The sequence below is a fragment of the Tachyglossus aculeatus genome, chromosome X4 (genome assembly GCF_015852505.1).
Source record: "Tachyglossus aculeatus isolate mTacAcu1 chromosome X4, mTacAcu1.pri, whole genome shotgun sequence".
NCBI classification, from domain to species: domain Eukaryota; kingdom Metazoa; phylum Chordata; class Mammalia; order Monotremata; family Tachyglossidae; genus Tachyglossus; species Tachyglossus aculeatus.
In genome coordinates, this window is record NC_052098.1 from 2,603,245 (window position 1) to 2,625,038 (window position 21,794).

At 47.4% G+C, this 21,794-nt stretch overlaps 1 protein-coding gene across 2 annotated transcripts in view; it reads left to right on the forward strand.

Annotated features, from left to right (window-relative positions):
- Positions 1-1,514: 1,514 nt before the first annotated feature.
- Positions 1,515-21,794, forward strand: part of KIF27 (kinesin family member 27) — a 44,141-nt gene continuing 23,861 nt past the window's right edge. For both annotated transcript variants that reach the window (XM_038769920.1, XM_038769921.1), the window contains exons 1-6: positions 1,515-1,626; positions 6,498-6,868; positions 8,488-8,691; positions 12,784-13,709; positions 16,108-16,188; positions 18,936-18,982. In XM_038769920.1, coding sequence (XP_038625848.1) covers positions 6,571-6,868; positions 8,488-8,691; positions 12,784-13,709; positions 16,108-16,188; positions 18,936-18,982 — 1,556 coding nt within the window. In that variant the 5' untranslated portion in view covers positions 1,515-1,626; positions 6,498-6,570. The remainder of the gene's footprint in view (positions 1,627-6,497; positions 6,869-8,487; positions 8,692-12,783; positions 13,710-16,107; positions 16,189-18,935; positions 18,983-21,794) is intronic.

Below are 21,794 nucleotides of genomic sequence, written 5' to 3' on the forward strand. Positions count from 1 at the left end.
CCATGTGCAGAGCACTGTACCAAGCGCTTGGGAGCGAACAAGACAACAATAAACAGGTACATTCTCTGCCCACAACAAGCTTACAGACAGTTTTGGGGGCTGGAGGGGGGAGAGACAGACATTATTATAAATATATAAATGACAGATATGTACATAAGTGCTGTGGGGCTGAGGGAGGGGTAAAAAAGGGAGCCAATCCAAGAAGCAAGTGAGAGAAGAGGAAATGAGAGATTAGACAGAGAAGGCCTGTTGGAGGAGATGTACTTTTAATAAGGCTTAGTGTAATAACTTAAAGACTCATAAGTGGAGGGAAAAGTGTGGGTAGGCAATGTGTCTGCCAACTCTGTAGTATTGTACTCTCCCAAACACTTTGTACAATGCTCTGCAGAGTAAGCACTCAATAAATACATTGATGATGATGATGATGATGTTTTAGATTTTTTTTCCTTTGGAAACACATTGCTGGTAAATCCAGAGAAATGACACTTCCCTCCCCCAAACTCCTCTTGTCCAAAGGCCACTGGGGAAGGTGCCAGGCACATAGTAAGTGCTTAACAAATAACAAAAAAAAAGACAATGAATGGAGCCCATCATCCTGGGACCCGGCAAAGTTGTGACCGAGGTCCTGCAGGTGCCCCACAGTAGAGACATTTGTTTCTTGAGCCATTTGGCTTAAGGAGGGGGCTTCTTCTCCCCCACTTTCCCCTCAGAACTGCCGCCCCCCCCCCCCCCCCCCCGCCCCAGTTCTGTGTTCCCAGTCCTCCGGCCTCCTGCATCCCACCTCCTCTCATCTTAATAATAATACTAATAATAATAGTAATAATGACACTTGCTAAGCGCTTATTATGTGCCAGGCACTGTACTAGGTGCTGGGCTGGATACAAGCAAATCGGATTGGACACAGCCTCTATCCCATGTGGGGCTCACAGTCTCAATCCCCATTTTACAGATGAGGTCACTGAGGCCCAGGGAAGTGAAGTGACTTGCCTGGTGTCACACAGCAGAGAAGTGGCAGAGTTGGGATTAGAACCCACAACCTTCTGACTCCCAGGACTGTGTTCTATCCACTAGGCCATGCTGCTTCCTGGGTGGGAGGGTTGGGAGAGGGGGGATGGGGGAAATGTCCCAGCGTTTCGCTGGCCTCGACGGGAGGGGGATTTTCTCATCCACTCTGGCTCCCCCTTGAGGTCGCCGCCCTGGTAGGGAGAGAGCCGTTGTACCGTGGCAACAGCAGCTCCAGGCGCGATTGGTTGAGAGGGATCAGCTCTCGAGGCCCGATTGGGCGTGCGTGAGCGGGCTTGATTGGTTGGACGTGTGAGCGGGGACGGCTGCGCCAGGCGCGATTGGTTGGGAGCGGGAGAGACTGCTACAAGCAGGCAAAGAGGCGCGAAGGCACGAAGACGGGGCGGAGCGGATCGGAGCGGGCTAGTTGGCGCCGGTTAGGAGCGGTTAGGAGCAGCCGCTCCGTATGGGCCAGTCCCGGGCCCCGTCCTGAGGGGCCGCGGGGCGTTGGCCCGCCTGCGTCAGTGCCCTCGCCAGAGCCCGTCCGCCCAAGAGGCCTTCTTGATCCGCGTCCTCCTTGCTTCTTTGCTCTGAGAGGAACTGCTTCATCACCGGACCTTGGCGGTGAGCTTGTAGTGGGCAGGGAATGTGTTTGTTTGTTGTTCTATTGTCGTCTCCCAAGCTCTTAGTACAGTGCTCTGCCCACAGTCAGCACTCACTAAGTACGATTGACTGAGTGAATGGATCGCTTTTAATTTACTGCTTCATGTGGCAGCGAGGAGTGAATGACCGGGGATGGCTACACACAAAAAAAACCCATTCCAAAAGCAAGGGGTCCCAGGGTCTGGGGGTAGGGGAAGGGGGAAGGGAACCGGAGGGCTGAGGGTGGGGGGATGGGAGAGAGGGTGGGGCGCCGGGAATGGGCGAGCCCGGTTTGCGGGCTGGGGAGGGGGCGGTGGAGGAGTGAATTGGTTTTGGTGAGGGGGCCGGCGCCGCGTTTCCCCTCTGACCATCGAAGCCAACGAAATGAGGCCCGACGATGGTGGTATTTGTTAAGCACTTACTCCGTGCCAAGCTCTGTTCTAAACGCTGGATGAGTTTTAAGGCACCTAAAAATGAAGGGGCCCAAACAAATAAGCGGGAATGGGGGGAGGGGGCGGGAAAAAAGAGCGTGGGGTCGGCCAAAAAAGGAGAGATTTGGGCAAGACATTCCCGCCCTTCTTTAGCCCTCACCCATCCATCCATTCATCCACCCTCTTGGTTTCAGTTGTCCAGCCTCCCTCCTTATTTGGCTCCTCCCCCCCATTTTTGGCTCCTCAATCTCATCGCCCCTTATTTATTTTGGCCCCTCACCCATCACCCCTTTTTGGGCCCCCACTCATCACTCACAATTCTCCCCCCACCCCCACCCTGCATTAACCACCTCTTTTTGTTCCCCATCCAATTAATTCTTCCACCTCTTTTTGGGCCCCCACCCATCTCCTCTATTTTTTTCAGCCCCCACTCCTTTTTTGAGCCTCACGCTACACCCCTCTTTTTCAGCCTCGCCCCACTAACCCCCCTTTTTTCAGCTCATTCCACTCATCCGTCTTTTTCTCCCTTCCTATTTCCCCCTTATTTTAGTCCCCACTATCACATCGATTTTTTTTCACCCGTCCACTTTTTAGGCCCCCATCACACTATGTATTTGGCCTCGACATTTCCCCCTCATTTTTCACCCCTCCATCTATTCCCCTTATTTTTCGCCTCCCACATGCCCCCTCTTTTTTGGCCTGCCACCACACCCGATTTTTTTTTGTCCCCATCCAGTTTCCCCTATTTCTTCGGCCCCTCCACCTCCCTCCTCCCCTTCTTTTGGTCCCTCTTGACTCTTGCTTTATTTGGCCTCTATGCTCATTTTCTGCTAGTTTCTTCAACCCTGACTCCACTTCTTTTTTTCCTTTGCCCCCTCTTTTTTCAGCCCCAACTCATCACCCCTATTTTCTCACCCTCCCCCAACCCCTTTTTTCTCCCCCCACTTCCTTTTTATTCAACTTCCCACTCATCACCCCCTTTCTTATCACCAACTACCCCAATTTTTTGTCCCCATGCAATTCCCTTCCTTTTTTTCCCAGCCCTTACCCAACACCCCTCTTTTTAGGCCCCATCCCTCTTCTTTTTTCACCCCTCTGTTCTTTCCCCCTTTTTCTCCACCTCTTTTTTGATGTATTTCATCTGCCTTCCTCGTTTTTTAAGCTGTCTCCCATCCCACACCACTTATTTTGCCCAATCGACCTCTCCTTTTTGATCCCCATTCCTGTAATTTTTAGGGGCCCCCCCAGCCAATTCCCCCCATTTTTAGGGCTCCTCCACCTATCCTTTTTTGTCTCCCCGCTCCCAAGACCCTCCCTTCCTCCTCCTTTTTGGCTCCCACCCATCACCCCCTCTTTTTGTCCCCCCAATAACCCCTATTTTCCCCCATGCAATTCTTTTTTTTTCAGCCCCCACCCACCACCCCCATTTTTTGGCCACCATTCCCCCTCCTTTTTCATTCCTCCATTCATTCCCACTCTTTGTCCACCTCTTTTTTGACATACCTCACATCTTTCTCCTCTTTTATAAAGCCCTCTCCCATCCCATGCCATTTATTTTGGCCCAGTCATCCTCCCCCTTTTCTTTGCCCCGATCCTTATCATTTTTAGGGCCTCTCCACCCATCCTTTTTTTGTCTAGTAACAGTACAGTGCTTGGCCCATAGTAAGCACTTAAGGAATACTGCAATTATTATAAATTAGATATTATAAATGTATTGATATTAATGTCTATCTCCCCCCTAGACTCTAAGCTCATTGTGGGCAGGGTACGTGTACTCTCTCAGGCGCTTAGTACAGTGGTCTACACACAGTAAGGGCTTGATAAATGCCATTGATGATGATCATAATCATTGTCTTCTCATCATCATCAATGGTATTCGTGGGCCCTTTTGGGTGCGAGTCACCCTACTAAGCCTTCAGGAGTGGTCCACTGAATCAAGAAACATGATCAACTGTCCCCCGAGATCCCCTATCTAATGGGGTGGACAGATAGAAAAACAATCATTTACAAGTAGTGGGAGCAGAAGACCAAGGTTATCACAGACCACATCTCTGCCTATATTCCAAGCTGTCCTAAGAAGCCTACCCTTCATTCATTCATTCAATCATATTTATTGAGTGCTTACCGTGTGCAAAGCACTGTACTAAGCGCCTGGGAGAGGACAACAGAACAACAGATAGACACATTCCTGCCCACAGTGAGCTCATAGTCGAGGGGGACAGACATGAATCCAAACAAATAAATAAATAAATCAAAGATCTATACATGTGTGCTGTGGGGGATGGGAGGGAGGATGAGTGAGAAGCAGCGTGGCTTAATGGCAAGATCCCGGGCTTGGGAGTCAGAGGTTGTGGGTTCTAATCCTGGCTCCGCCACTTGTCAGCTGTGTGACTTTGGGCAAGTCACTCCACTTCTGTGGGCCTCAGTAACCTCATCTGTAAAATGGGGATTAAGACTGTGAGCCCCGTGTGGGACAACCTAATTCCCTTGTATCTACCCCAGCGCTTAGAATAGTGCTTGGCACATAGTAAGCACTTAACAAATACCATCATTATCATTATTATTATTATGAAGGAGCAAGTAAGAGTGGCACAGAAGGGAGTGGGAGAAGAGGAGAGGAGGGCTTAGTCAGGGAAGGCTTTTTGGAGGAGGTGTGCCTTCAGTAAGGCTTTGAAGTGGGGGAGAACAATTACCTGTGTGATATGAGGAGGGAGGGCTCTCCAGGCCAGAGGTAGGATGTGGATGTAGGTAGGATGTAAATTACATATTATAAATTTATTGATATTAATGTCTATCTCCCCCTCTAGACGCTAAGTTCCTTGTGGGCAGTGGACATGTCTCCTGCTTTTGTAGGACTTTGCCAAATACTAAGCAGAGAAGTGGCATGGCGTAGTGGATAGAGCAAAGGCCTGGGAGTCATGAGATCATAGGTTCTGATCCTGGCTTCTCCATTTGTCTGCTGTGTGACCTTGGGCAAGTCACTTCACTTCCCTGTGCTTTGGTTACCTCATCTGTAAAATAGGGATTGAGACTGTGAGTCCCACGGGGGACAGGGACCGTGTCCAACCCAATTTGCTTTTGTCTGCCCCAGTGCTTAGAACGGTGCCTGGCACATAGTAAGCCCTTAATAAATGCCATAATTATTAAGAACCATGCACCCAGTGAGTATTCGATAAATGCTGCGATTCTACTTAACCCAAATTCTGCAACTGTTAAATTTATAGTAAGCCTTAGAACGCTTTGGAAGGGCAGGCCACCTGCCTGGCTGCCTGACTCTGGTTAATCAGGAAAAGAGCTTCTTGAAGGTGCTGGTAACACCAGCTCATTTTGGGCAGGGAAGATGTCTGTTAATTCTGTAGGATTGGACTCTCCCAAGCACTTGATATAGTTCTGTGCACATAGGGGGCTTTCCTAAGCCCCCCATTTCCTCTGCTCCTCCTCCCCTCCCCATCGCCCCAACTTGCTCCCTTTGCTCTCCCCCCCGCCCCACAGCACTTGTGTATATATGTACATATTTATAATTATGATTCTATTTATTTTTATTAATGATGTGTATATATCTATAATTTTTTATTTATAATAATGTTACTGATGCCTGTTTACTTGGTTTGATGTCTGTCTCCCTCCTTCTAGACTGTGAGCCCATTGTGGGCAGGGATTGTCTCTGTTGCTGAATTGTACTTCCCAAGTGCTTAGTACAGTGCCCTTCACAGAGTAAGCACTCAATGAATATGATTGAATGAATAAATTATAAATACCATTGATCGATTGATTTGAGGTAAGAGGGGAGGAAACGATTCTCTGATCCTAAATTATTCAAGGTTCCAAGTGAGGGAATGACAACACATTAACTGTTTTGTATTTAGAAGGTTTTTTAAAATTTATTTTTATTCCTGGAAAATGGCATAGCTGATTCTGTAATTTTTTTTCTAAGCAGACTTAAAAATGAGAGCTTCCTTTCTGGCTACTGTTTAATCTTAATGAGAGTATTTGTTAGGTGCTTACTCTGTGTCAAGAACTGTTCTAAGTGCTGGGGTAGTTAGACGCTAATCAGATTGGACACAGTCCCTGTCCCACATGGGGCTCACAGTCTTAATCCCCATTTTACAGATGAGATAACTGAGACACAGAGAAGTGAAGCGATTTGCCCAGGTCACGCAGTAGACAAGTGGTGGGACCGGGATTAGAACCCAGGTCCTTCTGACTCCTGTGCTCTTTTAATATGAATCTATTATTATTATTATCAGTAGTAGTATGACTCTTTTAATACATATTTAAACAAATGAGTCATTTGTTCTTTGTCACAGAGCTTTCCCTGCTCAAAAGATTACATTTTATTTGTCAGGTAAGAGGCAGTTGATAAGGACTGGCTCTTGAGTGAGTTTGAAAAATCTGTGGTTGTTGTCGTTTTTAATTGCCTAGGAATCACATTAAAAAAAGACAATTTCTCCAACTGAGTTACATTATATCAACCAAACTTGAAAGCTACTGAACCATGGAAGGAATGTCCGTGGAAGTTGCCGTCAGAATCAGACCTCTGCTTTCCCAAGAAGTTCTCGATAATCACCAAGTATGCGTGAGAAAGATCCCAAATACCCAGCAGATCGCCGTTGGGAACAATCACACCTTCACATTTGATTTCGCGTTTGATGAGAATTCCACCCAAGATGACATTTATACGAGGTGCATTCAGCCTCTAGTGATAGCCTTGTTGGAGGGATACAACGCTACAGCCTTCGCTTACGGACAAACCAGATCTGGGAAGACGTACACCATGGGAGGTGAATTCAACGGTAAAAGGCTGGAAAATTCGTTTCTCGTGCCACACCCAAGTAAATGATAAAATCTGATGACTGCAGGGATCGAGTTTGGCCAGTGGCCCCATTTACATTTCTATTTCTAATCTGGATTTTTCTTTTACTGTCCTTTTTGGTGTGTATTGTACTTTTTGGTTGGAGAGTGGGCCCATTTACATTTTTATTTCAAATCTGGATTTTTTGGTCATGCTTTTTAGTTGGAGAGTGGCCCTGTTTATGTTTTTATTTGGAATCCGGATTTTTTAAAAATTGTACTTTTTAGTGTGTATTGTACTTTTAAGTTGGACAGTGGCCCCGTTTGCATTTTTTTTTCTAATCTGGATTTTTTAAATTGTACTTTTTTGTGTGTACTGTACTTTTTAATTGGACAGTGGCCCCGTTTACATTTTTATTTCAAATCCGGATTTTTTCTGTTATACTTCTTAGTGTGGACTTTTTAGTGTCCTTCAGATGTCTAACTGGCCTTTTTAATTCTATAGTTCAAATATTTCTTCCCCAGGTCCACACACCGACAATATGCACATAAATACGTGTAGGCTAATTCTGCAGCCTCATCCTCTCCCAAGTGCCTAGTCCAGTGCTCTGCATATAGTTAGGTGCTCAAAAAATCCTGTTGATTGATTGACACATACAATACTTATGGGGCTCTAATCAAAACGGCCTTAGCGCTCACGGTGTAAGAAGGAGGGAGAACAGGTATTGAATCCTCATCTTTCCTGTTTTCCTGGGGCCTTGGTTCCAGACTTATTTTTGAACAAAATGCTGAATGAAGGTAGTGGAAGTAGGTAATATTGCATAATCCATCAGTGGTATTAATCGAGTGCTTACTGTGTGCAGAGCACTGGACTAAGTGTTTGGGAGAGGAAGTGTTTGGGAGAGGACAGTAGAGTTAGCAGACCTAATCCTTGCCCTCAAGGACCTGGCAATCCAGTGACACAGAAAGACTTTAAAATCCTTCACGGAGTATAAGGATGTGGACATAAGTGCTGTGGAGGTGGGAGTGGGGTGACTAGGTGACAAAAGATGAGGGTATAGAGATGAGCGGTTAGTCAGGGAAGACCTCCTGGAGGAAGGGGTATTTATTGAGCACTTACTGTGTGCAAAGCAGTGTGCTAAGTGTTTGAGAGGGGATGGTGTAACAGTAAACTGACATATTCCTTGCCCGCAACAAGCTTACAGCCTAGAAGGGAGGCAGATATTAATAGAAATGAATATGATGAAAACGATCCTCCAGTAATGTAAACTTGAAATCAGGAAGATCAGACTCTGTGAGCCAGTTTAGTACAGCGCTCTGCACAGAGTAACTGCTCAATAAATACGATTGAATGAATAAACCAAATCCTTTAGCAAAGCTTAATCCTAAATCTTCTCTGGCATCCAAAAGCGAAATTTTGTGATGTCTGGGCGTACTGTCGTGTCTCATGTCTACAATTTCACTCATTCGTTCATTCAGTCGTATTTATCGAGCGCTTACTGTGTGTAGAGCACTGTACTGAGCGCCTGGGGGAGTACAATAGAACAACAAACCCTCAAATGTTACAGTCCGACAGTGTGCTTGCCCAAGTGCCCAGGATCATCTTTGCCTCCATTCTCAGCTGCAGCTGGCGAGGATCAAAAAGGCATCATTCCACGTGCCATCCAAGAACTGTTTCAAAGAATCAACCGGAAATCCCACAATACTGACTTCCAAGTAACAGTATCATACATGGAGATCTTTAATGAAGAACTGCATGATCTGCTAGAATATGAGGCATCGGTGGGAGAGCTGTGCATAAGAGAAGATGAAAAAGGCAACACCGGTAAAGAAGCTTATTTGATTTAAAGATTTATTGGTTAGAGCTGAAAATTCTGTTTCCTGTTCGGTCTGAAAGGGGCTTTTGGTTAGAGCGGATCAAATTCCGGGCAGCATAGTCTTACCCTTTCCTGAATCAGAGAATCTTTTATTTCAATTCAAGTAGGTTTTTATTTATGAATGATTTCAGAATGTTTAGTAAAGAATTGGGTGATTCATAGTTCAGGAGAAGGGAGTCCAAGTGTAACTCTTCTAGATTGTCAGAAATGTTTATTCCGTTTGTACTGGTGAGGCAAGAGATACAGCTGCTGTAGTTGCCTTTTGGGACGGTGGCCTGGGGTGGGGGTCTTCCCAGAAATCCTTCAGAAGAAAGTGTGTGTATGGAAATTTCCGACATCTTGAGATTGTTCAACACCAGCCTAGCTTCTGGGTTCTTCAGGTGGATGTTTTGGGAATTCCTTAGCTTGTAATAGAAAGTTTAACTATAAATCCCATTGATGGTCAGCATGTAATCCAATGATTTAAACAAACCAATCGAGTATTAGGAATAATATCAAGAGGAGCAGGACATCTGTCAGTCAGTCAGTCGTATTTATCGAGTGCTTACTGTGTTCAGAGCACTGTACTAAGCGCTTGGAAAAATACAATATGACAATAAACGGACACATTCCCTGCCCACAGCAAGCTTATAGTCTAGAGGGGGAGACAGACATAAATAGAAATAAGCTACTGACAGATATGTACCTAAGTGTCATGGGGCTGGGCGGTGCGGAAGGGCGGTGCGGAAGGGAGCAAGTCAGGGTGATGCGGAAGGGAGTGGGAGAAGAGGAAAGGAGGGCTTAGTCAGGGAAGACCTCTTGGAGGAGATGGGCCTTCAGTAAGGCTTTGAAGTTGGGGAGGGTCACTGTCTGTATGATATGAGGAGGGAAGGCGTTCCAGGCCAGAGACGGGACATGGAAGAGGGGTCGATGGTGAGCCAGATGAGATCAATCAATCAATCAATCATATTTATTGAGCGCTTACTGTGTGCAGAGCACTGTACTAAGCGCTTGGGAAGTACAAGGCGGCAACACATAGAGACAGTCCCTACCCAACAGCGGGCTCACAGTCTAGAAGGGGGAGACAGAGAACAAAACCAAACATACTAACAAAATAAAATAAATAGAAAAGATATGTACAAGTAAGATAAATAAATAAATAGAGTAATAAATACGTACGAACATATATACATATATACAGGTGCTGTGGGGAAGGGAAGGAGGTAAGGTGGGGGGGATGGAGAGGGGGACGAGGGGAAGAGGAAGGAAGGGGCTCAGTCTGGAAAGGCCTCCTGGAGGAGGTGAGCTCTCAGTAGGGCCTTGAAGGGAGGAAGAGAGCCAGCTTGGCGGATGGGCAGAGGGAGGGCTTTCCAGGTCCGGGGGACGACGTGGGCCGGGGGTCGATGGCGGGACAGGCGAGAACGAGGCACGGTGAGGAGATTAGCGGCGGAGGAGCGGAGGGTGCAGGGTGGGCTGTAGAAGGAGAGAAGGGAGGTGAGGTAGGAGGGGGCGAGGTGATGGACAGCCTTGAAGCCGAGGGTGAGGAGTTTCTGCCTGATGTGCAGATTGATTGGTAGCCACTGGAGATTTTTGAGGAGGGGAGTAACATGCCCAGAGCGTTTCTGGACAAAGACAATCCGGGCAGCAGCATGAAGTATGGATTGAAGTGGGGAGAGACACGAGGATGGGAGATCAGAGAGAAGGCTGATGCAGTAGTCCAGACAGGATAGGATGAGAGCTTGAACGAGCAGGGTAGCGGTTTGGATGGAGAGGAAAGGGCGGATCTTGACAATGTTGCGGAGATGACAGTGAGAAGGTTGTCATTAGAGGAGCGGAGTACACGGGCTGGGTTGGAGCAGGAGAGTAGCGAGGTGAGGTAGGAGGGAGCGAGGGGATTGACGGCTTTAAAACCGACGTTGAGGAGTTTCTGTTTGATGCAGAGGTGGATGGGCAACGTCTCTTCCAAGAGGCCTTCCCCAATTCCCCCATTTCCTCTTCTCCCGCTCTCTTCTGCATCGCCCTTGCAACTTGGATTTGCACCCTTTACTTACCCCTCTCTCAGCCCCCACAGCCCTTACATCCATATCCCTAGTTTATTTATGTGAATGTCGATCTCCCCCCAAGACCAAAAGCTCGTTGTGGGGCGGGAACGTGTCTACCGACTCTATTGTACTGTCCTCCCCCAAGTGCTTAGTACAGTGCCCTGCGCACAGTAGGCGCTCAATAAATCTGATCGCTCGATCCCCCTATCTGTAATTGATTTTAATGTCTGTCTCCCCTTCTAGACCGTAAGCTCCATATGGGTGGGGAATGTGTCCACCAATTCTGTTGTATGGTCCTCTCCCAAGTGTTTAGTACAGTGCACTGCACACAGTCAGTGCTCAATCAGTACTGCTGATTGACTGAATATTGAGCAGATTGAAAGAAGGGAGGGAAGGGTAAAACAAATTATTATTTGTTTATCATTATTCATTCAGTCGTATTTATTGAGCACTTACTGTGTGCAGAGCACTGTACTAAGCGCTTGGGAGAGAACAATATAACACCAAACACATTCCCTGCCCACAACAAGCTCACAGTCTAGAGGGGGAGACAGACATTAACATGAATGAATGAATGAATAAATAAGTAACAGATACTTATGTGCTGTGGGGAAGGGAGGGAGGATGAATGAAGGAGCAAGTAGGAGTGGCACAGAAGGGAGTGAGAGGAAAGGAGGGCTCAGTCAGGGAAGGCTTCCTGGAGGAGATGTGCCTTCAATAAGTCTGTGAAGTGGGGGAGAGCAAATATCGCCAGGGTTTTCATTGTCAGTATAAATCTTTGCCATACTGTTTTCATGGGATGTCAGACCTTTCTAATTATTTTCAGTCTTGACTCTCTGTCATTTAGTCATAATACCCTTAGTCATGGTTGAAGAGCCGTATGCTGCAAGAAGCTCTGTTTAGGGTATTAGCATGTTGGGCTTGCTAGCATCTATCAGTGGCAGAGTTTGATTTCTTTTTTCTTTTTTCGTATGGTATCTGTTAAGCGTTTACCATGTTCCAGGTACTGTTCTAACCACTGGGGTAGATGCAAGAAATTCAGGTTGGACAAAGTCTGTGGCACACAATGGGGTCACAGTCTTCATCACCATTTACAGATGAAGGAACTGAGGCCCAGAGAAGTGAAGTGACTTGCCCAGGGTCACACAGCAGACAAGCAGCGGAGCTGGGACCCAGGTCCTTCTGACTCCCAGGCCCAGGCTCTAGCCACGAGGCCACAACCACTTTTGTTGTTATTGTTGGTGTTGTCACCTTGCTTGCAGGCTGAAAATCTCAGTCCAAACAATGCCTCACAGTTTTTGCATTGTATTGTGTAGGTTGGAGGAAGCTTTCTTTTTTCCCAGGGCGTTGGAGCCAATCTGAAGTTGAGTCGTTACTTATTGGAGAAGCAGCGTGACCTAGTGGAAAGAGCCCGAGCCTGGGAGTCAGAGATCATGGGTTCTAATCCCGGTTCTGCCAATTGCTTGCTGTGTGACCTTAGGCAAGTCACTTCACTTTTCTGGGCTTCAGTTCCCTCAGCTCCAAAATAGGGATTCAATCTCCGTTCTCTCTCCTACTTAGACCGCGAGCCCCGTGCGGGACCTGATGATCTTGATTTTATCCCAGTGCTCAGTACAGTGCCTGGTATATATTCATTCATCGAGTCGTATTTATTGAGCGCTTACTGTGTGCAAAGCACTGTACTGAGCACTGGGGAAAGTACAATACAGCAATAAAGAGAGACGATCCCGGCCCACAATGAGCTCACAGTCTAGAGGAGGGGAGACAGAAATCAATCCAAGTAAACAGATGTCAGTATCAATAAATAAAATTAGCAAGCGCTTCTTCTCAATGGTGATGATGATTATTGCTATTATTATTAATAAGCTATCTCTTTCTGTGAGTTGAAATCAAGCCGCTCCCATCAGCGGCTCCCGCGCTCGGCGCTTTGCCGTCTCGCTGGGCAGTTCCAGAGCCGCCTTCTGGCCGAGAATCCAGCGCTCCTGTTTCCAACCCGTCTGTTTTCTGGTATGTTCCAAGTGATCGACGGAGTCAAGGAGGTCCCCGTGAGGAGCACAGTTGATGTAATGAACCTGTTGGAGATGGGGAACGCCGCGACCATCGGGAGAAATGCCCAGCCTCCTTCCAGGCCCTCCCATCTGGTCCTCACGGTCAGCGTCTCTCAGCAGCAGGTGAAGCAGCACCTGAGACAAATGGAAGGCATGCAGTACAAATTGCAGCCGACCTTTCAGGTCATCTGCTCCAAGTTCCGCTTCATGGACCTGGCCAGCCTCAAGCGGGACCCCCAGGCCGGGCCTGCACCTGAAGCGTGCGGCCTTACGGTCCTAGAGACCGTCATAAACATCCTGGGGGGTCCGCACAAGAGAATCTCCCACGTCCCATACCGGGATTCGAAGATCACCAGGGTCCTCAAAGATTCCCTCGGGGGCAATGCCAAGACAGTAATGGTGGCATGTGTTGACCCGTCCATTTCTGGCCAGGACGGGTCCCTGAAGACCCTGCAGCTCGCCAGCGTGGCCCAGGGCATCCGGAACCGGCCGGTGGTCAACTACAACGTGAACGTGGCCCGGATGAACGAGATGGAGAAGGAGATCCAGTACCTGCAGGACGCGCTGGAGAGCCAGGAGATCTGCTATGCCAGTCATTTCACCCAGATGACGGAGAGCTTGAACCTCAGCGTGGGCAAGATCCGCTCCCTTGAGGACCTGGTGACCCGGCTGCAGATCGAATGCTCGAGTTACACGAGCAGTATCGACGAAGCCCGCGCTCTGCTGAGCGACATGGAGGGGGCTGGGCTTGGCGAGAACCAACAGGGCCAGCTGCACGAGTGGTTCCAGGTGATCCGGGAGCTGTTGAAGAGGGAGAGTCGGGCCACAGTCGGGGCCACGGGGGAGAACCCCCCAGACGGCGCCACCCCTCAGCCGAGAGAGCCTCTCGGACGCCAGGTATTCCGACGGGACTCCGGGGTTTGGGAGATTGCCGCCTCAGCCGAGTCGTTGCAACAGACCTAAGTCAGTCAGTTGTATTTATTGAGCACTTACCTGGTGCATTCGCTTCTGGGCCGCCAGTTCGTTACGGGCAGGGGAACATATCGGCTAATACTGTCGTAGCCTACCATCTCGAGCGTTTAGTGCAGCGCTTTGCACCTAAGAAGCGCTCAATCATTACCACTGAGGACTGATTCATTCATTCATTTTGCTGCCTTTCTTCTAAGGCACCCCAGTCATTCAGTGGGATTTATCGAGCATCTACTGGGTGCAGAGTACTGTACTAAGCACTCGGGAGAGTACAATGCAACCTTTTTTACTCCCCCTTCTTTACATTTCATTAAATGTATAGTGGTCTTCACACAGTAAGCGCTTAATAAATACGATTGGTTGAATTCAGCCTGAGAGAGTGTACTTAAAGCAGAATGAAGGAGCCCATATTTATCAAGCCGTGGCTGAATGTGCCCGCTTGAAAAATCCGTTTCATCACCCGTTCCCGTCAGAGGACCAGGTTGGCGTTTCACAATAGTAATAGTAATAATAGTTGTCATGGTACTTATTGTTTACCAAGTGCAATGCACCATCTCTCCCTCTAGATTGTAAGGTCACTGTGGGCAGAGAACGTGCCAACGCTGTTAAATCATACTCTCCCAAGCACCCAGGACGGTGCCCTAAACACAGTAAAAGCTCAGTAAATACGACTGATTGATTCCCGAGCACCAAGCCCTTGGGAAAGCACAACGGTCAATCAAGTAATCAATGGTATTTATTGAGCGCTTAGTCCAATGGCAGCACAAGACGCATACCTGACTCCCAAGGTGCTGAGGGGCAGACAGACTAAAATGTGTTGAATAGCGGGAGCAGTAGGAAGAACAGGGATCAGAAATGAGGTATGAAGAAACAGGCCAGTGTGAAAGAGCTGAATAAATAATAGCATATACATATCTGGGTATACCAATACACACCCCACAGAGTGGGCATAAATAAACAATTCTCTGGAGATGAGTCGGAGTGATGGGAATTAATCAGTGAAGGGAGGATTTCTAGAGAAGGTGGGAAAGAGCCTGTTGTTGGGTAGGGACTGTCTCTATATGTTGCTGACTTGTACTTCCCAAGCGCTTAGTACAGTGCTCTGCACACAGTAAACTCTCAATAAATACGATTGAATGAATGAATGTACCAGCTCTGTTGTATGGTTATCTTGCCCAAGCACTTAGTATAATGTTCTGTACACAGTAAGCGCTCAATAAATACGATTGATCGATTTGAGGGATATTTTGAAGGTGCAGAGGGTCGAGTTCTGGCAGATTTTTTTGTGGGGGGGAGGGAGTCCCAAGATGGGGATGAAAGCAGGAGAGTCAAGAGCAAGGTAGAGTTAGAAGATGAACTTGGGTGGGTGAAGAGAGTTCACGTGTAAGATGGAGAAAGTCGGTGGAGAACCTTGAAGTCAGCGTGAGGAACATGGACAGCCATTTTGATGGACTAATTGTGAGCATCCAGATATGCTCGGTAAATTTCCAGCTGGCAAGTAAGTGATAGTCTTGGATTATTATTTTTATGGGCGTTCAAAGATGGTGCTAGGCAGATCAGAATTCAGGTTCAGACTGCTTCACCGCAGCAGCATGGCTTAGCAAAAAGAGCACGGGCCCGGGAATCTGAGGACCTGGGTTCAAATTCCGGCCCCGCCACCTGCATGCCAAGTGACCTTGGGCAAGTCATTTCACTTTTCTGTGCCTCAGTTACCTCATCTGTAAAATAGGGGTTCGCTACCATGAGCCCTAGGTGGGACGGGGACTGTACCCGACCCGATTATCTTGAATCCGCCCCAGTGCTTAGTCCAGTGCTCGGCACAGAGTAAGCACTTAACCGACGCCCCGATCATCATCATCATCAAGTTTTCATTCATGCATTCATTCAATCGTATTTACTGAGCACTTACTGTGTGCAGAGCCCTGTACTGAGCACTTGGAAAGTACAATTCGACAACAGATAGAGACAGTCCCTACCCAACAACAGGCTCACAGTCGAGAACAGGGGAGACAGACAACAAAACAAAACAAACAGGCATCAATAGCATCACAGTAAATACATAGAATTACAGATATATACACGTCAGTAATAAAACAGAATAATAATAATAGCACGTCTCTGTGAAATAAGAGTCTCAAAATACAAAACTTGGTCAATCTGCATGCACGGTGTTCAACCCGAGTGTCACATTAGAGCTTCACTCCAAGAAGGACACGTCCCGATTCTCATACTGCTGATCCAGTATCTCTTTAGAGAAAGGGAAAGAGCACTTTTAATTGTGATCTATCTGGTTAAGACTGATTCTTTTTCTCCTGTTTCCATCGAGGCATCGGGTGATCCTTCTGAGGTGTCTGGAGAAAGGCCATTCGGTGCCCTCCCTACCGAGCATACGAAGCGATTCAGAAAGGTAAAATTCTCCTAAGATGCGTAAGGGTGGGGTGTTGGTTTTTCAACCGGTGGAACCCCGAGGTGGCCCTCTATGGACCCGTTGCATTTCTGGCTGGTATTTTTCCTTGGCGGGGTCGATGGGGTGGGAGCAGGCTCCTGGAAGGAAGGAAGGGAGGTAAATGGCTGGGAAGGGAGAGGAAGGAGGATCCATGGAGGGGAAGGGCGTGAGCAGAATCTCAGTTCTGGACCCCTTCTCCCCAGTCTTGGGGTGCTGAGGATGTTGACTCTCTTGGTTTCTGAGCCTTGGGGAAGGCTCCGGGGGGCGGGGGGGTGGCGGCGGGTCTGGTGTGCCGGAGAACCGCAGTGACCGTCTGCCCCAGGACTCTACCAGGTGAGCATCGGCACTCCCCTTGCTGGGCAAGAGCCATGGGGAGCTTCGGTCTTGGTGGGGGTGGGTCACCCATTCCCTCTTACCTCCTCCTCCCCACCCCACCCCCACCCCCCCCGGGGCCCAATCTTAGAGCTGTCAGGTGGAAGTGGCAACCGGGAGTATGAGAAATGGGGCAAAATTGAGAAGATAAGGGTCTGGGTGGGGTTTGGGCGTTGCTGCCCACAGGGGTGCCAGATGAATCAGTCAGTCAATCGATCGATTGACTATTGTTCATTCTTTGAGTTGTATTTATGGAGTGCTTACTGTGTGCAGAGTACTGTACTGAGCTCTTGGTACAGGATAAACAGTATAAATGTATAAACAGACACATTCCCTGCCCACAATGAGCTTATTGTCTGTAATGGGGGAGACAGACATCAATACAAATAAATAAATAACAGATGTGGACATAAGTGGTGTGGGGCTTGGAGGGGGGGAGGGACACAAGGAGCAAGTCAGGGTGATGCAGAAGGGAGTGGGAGGCTTAATAATAATAATGGCATTTATTAAGCACTATGTGCAAAGCACTGTTCTAAACGCTGGGGAGGATACAAGGTGAGCAGGTTGTCCCACGGGGGGCTCACAGTCTTAATCCCCATTTTACAGATGAGGTAACTGAGGCCCAGAGAAGTTAAGTGACTTGCCCAAGGTCACAGCTGACAATTGGCGAAGCGGGATTTGAACCCATAACCTCTGACTCCAAAGCCCATGCTCTTTCCACTGAGCTACGCTGCCTCTCTAAGTCTGGGAAAGTCTGGCTTAGTCTGGGAAAGCCTGTTGGAGGAAATGTGCCTTCATTAAGGTTTTGAAGGGGGGAAGAGTAATTGTCTTTCAGATTTGAGGAGGGAGGGCCAGAAGTCGGAGGTGAGACAGGCGAGACTGAGGCACAGTGAGAAGGTTAGCACTGGAGGAGCACTACTGAACTCTCCCTGGCACTTAGTACAGTCCCCTGCCCGCAGTAAGCGCTCGATAAATTGACTATTGTGTGCAGAGCAAACAATCAGTCGGTGATATTCCTTGGGCACTTACTATGTGCAGAGCACTGTACTAACAGCTTGGGAGAGCACAGTACAACCGAATTGTTTAGTGTTCTATTGTACTCTCTCAAGCACTTACTACAGTGCTCTGCACACAGCAAGCACCCAGTAAATACGATTGACTGACTGAATTAGGAGACACCCCCATAGTGAGCTTATAGTCTCCAGTACCATCCTAAACATTTGGGAGAGGTCAGCAGAATTAGCACCCGGCCCTCAGAACCTCTGGAAAAGCAGCATTTACTGGGCATTCACTGGGTGCAATGCAATGTACTAAGTGTTTGGGAAGGGCAAAGCAATACGGCAGAGACAGGAAGAAGGAGAGGGGATTGAGCTACATGCATGAGTTTGATACTTAAGGCAAAGATGAGCAAGTACCTGAAGTAACGTTTCCAGAACTATTTGAACCAGAGCAGGTTGGAGCAGCAGAAACGTGGCAGAGCCGGGATTAGAACCCAGGTCAAAGAACTCTGGGTGATGACGGAGCAGTGTATGGCCCTGGAAATCTTGATTTTTTTTTTTGCCCCCGCCACCCCAGCCCATCAATGATCTAAACTAGACACAGGTTCTTGCAATAAATTTTTAGATTTTTAAAAAATTCTTTTTGAATAGAGAGAAAATTGTATCACTTTTCAACTCCTGGCCCACTCCTCATTCGCCTTTTTTCCCCTCCTGAAGTCAGAATAATAATAGTAATTATGGTGCTGTTAAGTGCTTACTATATGCCAAGTTCTGTTCTAAGCACTGGGGTGGGTACAAATTAATCAGGCTCGACACAGTCCCTGTCCCACGTTGGGGGTCACACTCTTAATCTCCATTTTACAGATGAAGGAACTGAGGCACAGAGAAGTTAAGTGACTTGTCCAAGGTCACACAGCAGACACGTGGCAGAGCTGGGATTAAAATCTAGGTCAAAGAACTCTGGGTGAAGACTGAGCGGTTGTGTGGCCCCGGAAATCTTGATTTTTTTTTTTAACCCCCCTCCACCTTCATCAATGATATAAATTAGACACAGGTTCTTGCAATTAATTTTTATAATTTTTTTGTGTCTTAGGTCTGCCGATTTGGATCATTTAAGTGGAATCCTTGTAACGTAAGGCAACGTGTATTTAAATGGACTGTCCCAGGCAGTCAGCGTATAATAATTTCTTTCGCAGGGTATTTATTTAAAAGATCCCTGGAAGTTTTCCATTGCCCCCTAGGGCCAGCAAAACAGGTGGATTTAAAAGTCATTGTCATGTGCTAAGAAAGTACGTAGAGGATCAAGTTGAAGTCACTAACTCCCTTTCCTTTCATTAGAGTAATAGAGAACCACCAGCATCGAAGAGGAGGAGATGTGATTTTAGGTCTGTTTCAAATTATTGTTTTCCTCTTTAACACAATGGTTAAGTGTTTGTTGTGAAAGCAAGTTCAAGCAAGTTTATTATTATTATTATATTTAAGTGCTTACTGTGTGTCAAGCATTGTTTTAAGCACTGGGATAGAAAACAAATTAAACAGTTTGGATACAGTCCCTGTCCTACTTGAGGCTCACAGCCTAACTGTTTATTTGTATAATGGTGTGTATGTGGACTTAAGTGTTCATTTTCCCAAAGTATTGAAAAACAAGTCCGATGTGGTCCATGAGGGGAAGTGATGTGATTTCATGGAATCCGAGTTGAAAGGTGCTTCAGGACTTCATTCCTTGCCTCCAAATCTGCTGTTTTGTTTTGTTTTAAAAAGGGTAGAGACTTGACTGATTTTGATAGATCTGGTATTTTATCACTGTAATAATCAAGTTCTTCCTTATGCCCAACCACATTCTCATCTCCTGCGATTTAGACCAATTTCTTCTTCAGTCCTCTGTGGACTTTAAGAACAGTTAGTCAAGATCCTCCACATAGAAACCATTTATATCTTTCAGATTATCATTGTCTCTTTTTAGTCTTTTTTTTTAATATGGGCTCTGCTAAGCGCTTGTCTTATCTTTATGCTGTCAAGTCATCTCCGACCCATAGCGACTCCATGGCATATCTCTCCTAGAACGCCCCAACACATCCGCCCCAATGCAATCATTTTGGCAGCGTATCCATAGAGTTTTCTTGATAAAAATCTGGAATTGGTTTACCATTGCCTTCTTCCACTCAGTAAACTTGAGTCTCTGCCCTCGACTCTCTCCCGTGCCGCTGCTGCCCAGCACTGGTGAGTTTTGACTTATAGTAGATCACCTTCCACTCTCTAGCCACTGGCCAAGCTAGGAATAGAATGGACAGGCCTCCGCTTGACTCTCCTTCCCATAGCCGAGACTGGTAGAGTACCAGAAACTTTCCAGGTGCGACCCTGAGAGGGGAGCTAAGCGTTTACTATGGGTCAAATATTGTTCTAAGCGCTGGGGTAGATACAAGTTAGATTGGGCACAGACCCTGTCCCACATGGGGCTTTCAGTCTGATTCCCCATTTTACAGATGAGGGAACTGAGGCACAGGGAAGTGAAGTGACTCACCCCCTTTAGACTGCAAGCTCATTGTGGGCATGGAATGTGTTTGCTTATTGTTGTAGTATGCTCTCTCCAGCTCTTAGTACAGTGCTCTGCACACTGTAAGCACTCAATAAATACGATTGAATGAATGAGCGAACTTGCCCAAGGTCATCCAGCAGACAAATGGCAGAGACACGTGGGACACCCTGATTACCTTCTATCTACCCCAGCGCTTAGAACAGTGCTTGGCACATAGTAAGCACTTAACAAATATCATAATAATAATTATTATCACTCTGCTTCTCAATATCCTCTTCCTGATCTCTTGGGGATGGATCGCCACACTCAAGAAGACCGAGCCATTGTTGAGAAATGTCTTGGCACTGGGCGCTCAAACTGGACGCTCATCTTGAAGACACATCTGTCTTGGTGGGGATTCCTTTAGCCAGCAGCAATTGCCCTTTCACCCGCCCACTTTTACATTTCAAAGTCCCAGCAACATGCCGTGATTGCCACCTTGTGGAAATTTATAGTATATTCCGAGAGTTTAGTCTTCCCTCATTTCCTTACCTCCACTCTTATTTTATTTTATATTTTTTAGCCAAGGTATAACTGATCGATTTTTTTTTCCACAGCTGAAGGCTAAATGGTCAATCCGTGGTAGACTGAGCTTGTTGTGGGCAGGGAATGTGTCATTTTATTGTTTTCTTCCCTCCCAAACCCTGCCCTCTCCCTGACTTTCCCGTCACTGTAGACGGCACTACCATCCTTCCTGTCTCTCAAGCCCACAACCTTGGCGTCATCCTCGACTCCACTCTCTGGTTCACCCCTCACATCCAATCTGTCACCAAAACCTGCCGGTCTCACCTCCACAACATCGCCAAGATCCACCCTTTCCTCTCCATCCAAACCGCTAACTTGCTGGTTCAATCTCTCATCCTATCCCTACTGGATTACTGCATCAGCCTCCTCTCTGATCTCCCATCCTCCTGTCTCTCCCCACTTCAGTCTATACTTCACGCTGCTGCCCGGATCATCTTTGTGCAGAAACTCTGGGCATGTTACTCCCCTCCTCAAAAATCTCCAATGGCTGCCATTCAACCTACGCATCAAGCAAAAACTCCTCACTCTCAACTTCAAGACTCTCCATCACCTCACCCCCTCCTACCTCACCTCCCTTCTCTCCTTCTCCAGCCCAGCCCGCACCCTCTGCTCCTCTGCCACTAACCTCCTCACTGTATCTTGTTCTCGCCTGTCCCGCCGTCGACCCCTGGCCCATGTCCTCCCCCTGGCCTGGAATGCCCTGCCTCTGCACATCTGCCAAGCTAGCTCTCTTCCTCCCTTCAAAGCCCTACTGAGAGCTCACCTCCTCCAGGAGGCCTTCCCAGACTGAGCCCCCTTCTTCCTCTCCTCTTCCCCATCCACCCCGCCCTACCTCCTTCCCCTCCCCACAGCACCTGTATATATGTTTGTACAGATTTATTACTCTATTTATTTTACTTGTACATATTTACTATTCTATTTATTTTGTTAATGATGTGCGTCTAGCTTTATTTCTATTTATTCTGATGACTTGACACCTATCCACATGTTTTGTTCTGTTGTCTGTCTCCCCTTTCTAGACTATGAGCTTGTTGCTGGGTAGGGACCGTCTCTATATGTTGCCAACTTGTACTTCCCAAGTGCTTAGTACAGTGCTC